Consider the following 6,408-nt stretch of genomic DNA (forward strand, 5'->3'; position numbering starts at 1 on the left):
TGTGTTTTCGGCTCCACAGCAAGCACAGTATGTGGAATAGCTCCCTGACCAGAGATTGGTCCTGCACCCCCGGTTTGGGGAAGGTGGAGTCTTAATCACTGGGCCACCAGAGGAGTCCAGGAAACTCTTTTTTAAAAAACTATTTTTTTAATTGAAGGATAACTGCTTTATATAATGTTGTATATGTATACCTATGGCTGATTCATGTTGATATTTGGCAGGAAACTCGCTCTTATGTGGACAGAGCAAGGTGCGATCCGAGGAAGTGAAAGGGAAGAGAAAGAAGAAACAGACAGAAGGAAGAGGACAAAGGGAAGGAGGGCAAAAGCAGCGATCACGGCAGCTAATGTTTGAGGGCTTTCTGGTTACCCGTGTTAACTCTATTCTGTTGCCGGATGATGCTATTCCATCTTACCAGCACCCCCAAGAGTAGGCGTGGGTATTAGCTCCAGAAGGAACACAGGAAGCGGGGGCCAGAGAGGGTGATAAGAAAACTCACATCTCCCCCGAGCCCACAGCATCAACCCTGTGGCTGCGCTGCCCACCAGGAGCAGCGAGTCGAGCCGAGACTCACTATTTAATATCAAACAGACAGATGGTGTTCACTGTAAAACGCAAACAGAATTAAGTCAAAATTAAATTAAACATTCATAATTCCAGGGAGAAAGGGCAAGTGAAATTTGAAGACAGGGTTTTTTAGCCTTTGTATGGTTCTTTGCTTGATTTGAATGACCAGGCAGAAAGGCCTCTTGGTTTCTGGACAAGACTTGCCTCTGAGGGCCGAAGTCCAGATGCAGTCTCCCACGGCAGGAGAAGTCACCAGGAGACTGTAACGGGGTCAAGAGGCCACTCCAGGAGAGGCTGTCCAGTTCCCGGGTGCCGTGGCCGGGGCTGGGCCTCCAAGCTGCTCTTTGGCTCAGTGAGTCCCTTCCCCGCCCTGCCCGCCTTTGGGAAATGGGGGCATGTGGATCATGAGAGAGGGGTCTCCAGCAACGTGGAGGGTCAGAGGGTGAGTGACAGGCAGCTCACTTGGTCTCGGGAGAGGTAACTGGGCACAGCATCAGCCAAGGAGCAGAGCTTATCCTGGAAGATGGGGTGATAATCACCAAGAATGCTCCACTCGCTGGCCGGCTTAGCATCCTAGCGACTGGTCCTGGGAGGCAGAGAGAGCATGAGACAGAAAGATGCCTGGAAAGAAAGGTAGAGAGGAAGACCAACAGGAAACAGAGGTGGAGAGAGAGAGGAACGGTTGAGCCATCCAGCCCAGGAGTTCCCAGGGTTGCCACAACCAAGGGAACAAAGCCCTGCTGAGGGATAAATATTTGGTTACAGAAGTGAGCACCTGGCTCCGCAAGGCTCCCAGCAAGAACGGGTTCTACGGGCGAGGACAGGACACCACGCCTGGGGCCCAGGAGGCAAGCCAGCAGCAGAAGGGGTGGGGAGCCTGGCTTTTGGAGGAAGCAGGGGGTCCGCACGGAAGGCAGTTGTTTCCTGAGACACTGCCTGGTCCGCCAGTGACCTGAGCTGAGCGGAGCGGCCAACAGGAGTCAGTCTGGCCAAAGTGTTGGCAGGGAGCCCACCCCCTGCAGCCCAGAGGCCAGACCACCCAGGGGAGGGCTGGCAGGGAGACGGGGCCGCCTGCCTCCGAGTCAGCCCCTCGGAACAGACAGACCGTGACAGCCTGGCCCTGCGTGATATCCTGTGTTAGGCTGGGGAAGTTTCTTCCAGGACAGTTTCTACATGGCGGGCTTCTGGCTAAGGCCACTGGGACCAGGCCAGAGTGAAACTGTGAAGCCCTCCCGGCCTCTCCGTTTCCTCCGGGAGCCCTACCAGCCCCTCAGCCCCACTGCCTGACTCTTCCAATGGCTGAAAGCAGCTTGAATCAGTACCTGATGGGGGGCAGGGGACTCCTTGCATCTCAACAGGAATCCAAGTCTAGTATTTAGAAGATGCACCTTCCAGCTGTCAATGACACAGGAGAAAGGGCATGACTGCGAGAAGTCAAAGGTCAACCCTGGCTTTATCAAGATCGCGAGTGTGTCCCTGGGCAGCCTCTGGACCTCAGTCACCTATTTTTACATTTTTTTATTTTATGCAGACTAGGGGATCTTAGTTCCCCATGCAGGGGTCGAACCTGTGCCCCCTGCATCCCTGCATTGGAACTGTGGAGTCTTAACTGCTGGGCCGCCAGTGAAGTCCCAGTCACCTATTTTTAAAATGAGGAAGCAAATGAGGTGCCAGGTCTGACCAGTTCAGATCCTAGAACAACTCTAAGGTCAAGAGTAAAAAGATCGAACAGGCAGACGGAGTTGAAAGAGTGTGCTGGAAAGCAGAGAGATCTTTTTAAAGTACTTAATGGGACTGTCTCTGCAATTGCCGACAAAAGACAGCTCTGTGCATGAAGGGAAGCGGTGTGGGGGAGGGATTAGAGAAAACTACCACTAAGAATTAAATATCTTGGCTTTCCTTTTTCTTGAAAAAAAAAATTTTGGTTTTTTAGGGGTAACTGGATGAGCTTCAAAGGTTTTGGTAAAGAGTTGTGGCCTTCTGTGGGAAGCTTCCCTGGTGGCTCAGTGGTAAAGAATCTGCCTGCAGGGTAGCAGACCTGGGTTCGAGGGTTGAGAAGATCCCCTGGAGGAGGGCATGGCAACCCACTCAGTACTCCTGCCTTGAGGATTCCCTGCAGAGGAGCCTGGTGAGCCACAGTCCATGGGGTTGCACAGAGCTGGACACGACCGGTGTGACTAAGCAGCAGCAGCAGCGGCCTCTGCTCCCCAGTTTAGGCTGCAGGAGCGTGTGCATGCTCAGCTGTGTCTGACTCTGCGACCCCGTGGACTGCAGCCCTCCAGACTCCTCTGTCCATGGAATTTTCCGGGCAAGAATACTGGAGTGGGTAGCCATTTCCTACTCCAGGGGATCTTCCCCACCCAGGGACTGAACCTGTTTCCTCTGTTTCCTTACTGGAAGGAGGATTCTTTACCACCTGGGAAGCCCCAGCTGCAGGTATAACTTTAGTTATTTCCCTTTGAGCCACTGAAATGGTATGGTATATACCGGGAGGTACAGAGACAAGGCGGCCAGTCTGAGCGAAGAGACAAAGCTCTTGCGTTTAGGGCATCACTGAGATATCACGCCCGGTGAGCTTTTATCATGATCCCAACCAAATACATTTTCTGTGCATTACACTAGGTGCTTCCACGTGTATTGTCTCATTTCAATCTCTGCAACAGCTCTGACAAGTGGATTATTATCAACCCCATCTTGTAAAAAAAAAAAAAAAAAGCTGGTTAACTGAGTAGCTTCCAGGTCTCAGAGTCTGCGAGAGGCAAAGCTGGGGCTCCGTGTCAGAGCTGGGGCTTTAAACTCTGCACTCAGTCCACCCTGACGAATTTTAGTTGATTGCAATGAAGTTGTACCTCACATATGAGATCAAGGAAAAGAAAAATCCTTTCAGGTGAGGTACAGGTAGAAATTTGCTCCAGCTAAATACAACACTTTGTCAGCATGTTCAGGCAAAAGGTGGCAAGTTTGGCTGAAAGATGCAAATTGTCATTTACTAGTGTTGGTATTGGCAACTCTGGAGTTTCAGGAACAACAGGCTTCAAAATCTTGAAAAATCAAGTAGCTGATTTTTATAGCTGCCCGTCAAGAGATGGAGATTTGGTGTGCGGGGAAGAGGACTAGATCCATTTTAAAAAGCCTAAAATTGAGGGAACAGTTGTGTTTCTAACAATTGCTCACAGGAAATTATTCGAAAGGCTGGAAGCTGGTCACCCATAGTGTTATGGATACTGGGCCTATTGTCCAATGGTAGCAGATTGAGTAAATGTACTTTTATATATTGGTACCATAAAGTATTATGATATTTAATGGCAGTATGTTTTGGAAGCGTTGTTTCGTTTTTTTGGCTGTACTACAAGGCTTGCAGGACGTTAGTTCCGGGGCCAGGGATCGAACCCCAGCCCTCAGCAGTGAAGGTATCAAGTCCTAACCACTAAGCCATCAAGGAACTCCCTGGAAGTATTTTTAAAACTGAGGTACAGCTGATGTTTCAGAAGTTTCTAACAACACAAAAAAATACTTATGAATTGGCATTAAATGAAAAAAGTAGGACAAAATGTTATGGATGTGGAGTGAGCTCAATTATAATAAAAAATATATATAAGCAAATGTGAAAAACTAGAAGTAGTTATTTCTGAGTGGTGGGGTTACTGTCTCTTTGTAAATATTTTTTATACTTGACTCTTTTTTTCACAAATTAGTATGCAAAATTGTTATACTGGAAAAAATTCCCTGTGATTAAAGACATAAAATTCATAGAAAACTCTGTAAGATGAGACGAAAAGGTTCTCGACTCTTACAAGAACAATCATTAGCTAGTCTGCTTTGGGGAAGTCGTGGAGGTTCAAGGAAAGCCGGGCTGGGTGCCTACAGAAAGGCCTCCAAATCCTTGGGGCAAGCATTTGGGCTTATCCTGTAGTAAAAGTGGACGATATACCCAGCTGGGTGGTTTGGTGTCGGGGCACCAACACTACATTCCAACCGCATGACAGCTCTGTGACCACAGGAATGTCCCTAACCTCTCTGAGACTCAGCTTGTCATGTGTAACACAGCCGCAAGAGCCCTTACCTCACGATCACAAACATAACAATCCTGGCCGGCCCCGAAACATGCACCACAGTCATGTTCTCTTAACTCCCATTGTGCAGATGCAGGAAGAGAAGCTTAGATCACCCAGGATCACAGGTGGTGTCAGATTCACACCTGGCCACCCCGCCCCCAGAGCCCCGGGCGCCTCCCCTCTGCCAGGCAGCCTCAGGCTGACGAACGTACTTTGTGGCCTGAGAAAGTCTATACCCACGCGGGCTGCGGCATGGTGATAACAGCTCAGCACAGTACTTTGTTGTGAATTCCGAAATGCTTTTGTGCTGATATATTTAGAACCCTCTGTGAAAGATGAGACTGAAAAAGACGGCTGATTAGATTCTGTTTTGATTCGGGAAGGCAAAAGCGCCTGCCACGGGAATCTAATTTCCTGCTGGATTTAGCCTCTTCAGAAGAGTCCACGGGGAAGCGGCTCTACATAGACCAGGTTTGGTTTCTTACTCCTAGATTTCTAGCTCCAGGGCACCTAAGGCAAGTTGTCTCCCCTTTCAGAGCCTCAGTTTCCTCATCTGTAAGAGGGAGCAGTGGGGACAATAACTCACGGGGCTGCTCCTGAAGGCTCAGTGGGACGGTGTAGGTAAGAGAGTCCCGCTCCAGTGTGTGCAGACCACTCAGGGACAGGTTTGGACCTCCCCGGGGCCTGCTGAACAAGTGTCAATCAATGCTGTTTCCCTTTACCAGTATCACGATCCCAGCTTCTGAGAGGTGTGTCCGAGCAGGACTGGGGCTGGCAGCCTAGGTTTCCACACAACCTACGCTTCCCCTCTGGGGGCGGCTTGTGAACTGATAGCAGTCCCTGCAGCCGGCCTCCCTGGGTCGGCCTGGCAGAAGCCTCCTCGACTGAGCTGCTCGCCGGGCCTCTGCGAGCCGGTTTTCCAGGTGTCAGGTCACAGGGCCCCCCTGGGCATCCTTTGGAATTCCCAAATTCCTCAGGTCCACCTGTTTCAGTTCACACCCAGCCAGGGTTGAGGTCCTGGTCTGGACTGCCCCAGCTCAGTCCCTCTGGGAGGCAGAGGTGGTGGGCACATTTGAGCCCCAGGGGGCAGAGCCTGGTGGGGGAGGAACTGGGCTTCCCAAGTACAGGCTGGAAGGGGCAGGGAGAGACGAGCAGAGGCTGGGCTCTAGCCCCCAGGACACACGGAGTTTGGGGGAAGAAGAGGAGGAATGTGGGGTAACGTCCAACAGACAGGGTGACCAAGCACCCCCTGTCTGCCCAGGACTGACAGGGTTCTGGGACTTTCCATGCTACAACTCGGAGGATTTTAGGCTCTGCCTAAAACTCTGGGCAGGTCTCAGCACTCAGGGACTGGCCCCCTCCCTGTGAAAAGAGAACTGGACCAGCTCACCCCTCCAGGATGCTTCTTCCACTTGCCCACCTGGGTTGTAACCCAGTAGCAGGTGGTCCAGAGGGTTTGGGGACGCGTGGAAGTGGAACGGGGAGGCCCTTTGGGGAGCCCAGCGCCTCAGGGGTACTGCTAACCCAGAACAGGCTTTTCTTAACCCACGGAGCCCAAGGGCTGGCAGGCTGGCACGGGCCCCCTCACCCCCCGGTGTTGGGCAGGATGGCCGGGTCGGCCAGGGCTGGGGGGGGTGGCGCGCAGAGCGCCGGGGCGCCTACCTGCAGGTGGTTGGGGTACACGTCGCTCTCGGACAGCGAGTCCACCAGGTCCTCCTCGTCCAGCGTGGCCCGCTTGTAGGTAGACATCTGCAAAGTCAAGTGCAGCACGGACTCTCTTAGCGCC

The 6,408-nt window shown here is 51.8% G+C and overlaps 1 protein-coding gene across 2 annotated transcripts in view; it reads right to left on the minus strand.

Annotated features, from left to right (window-relative positions):
- The window catches only part of ECE1 (endothelin converting enzyme 1), a 117,252-nt gene that overhangs the window by 56,762 nt on the left and 54,082 nt on the right, over positions 1-6,408 (minus strand). For both annotated transcript variants that reach the window (XM_010829982.1, XM_010829981.1), the window contains exon 2: positions 6,285-6,371. In XM_010829982.1, the coding sequence (XP_010828284.1) occupies positions 6,285-6,371 (87 nt within the window). The remainder of the gene's footprint in view (positions 1-6,284; positions 6,372-6,408) is intronic.

This window comes from Bison bison, unplaced genomic scaffold, assembly GCF_000754665.1.
Source record: "Bison bison bison isolate TAMUID 2011002044 unplaced genomic scaffold, Bison_UMD1.0 scf7180017864516, whole genome shotgun sequence".
In the NCBI taxonomy this organism is placed as follows: Eukaryota; Metazoa; Chordata; class Mammalia; order Artiodactyla; family Bovidae; genus Bison; species Bison bison.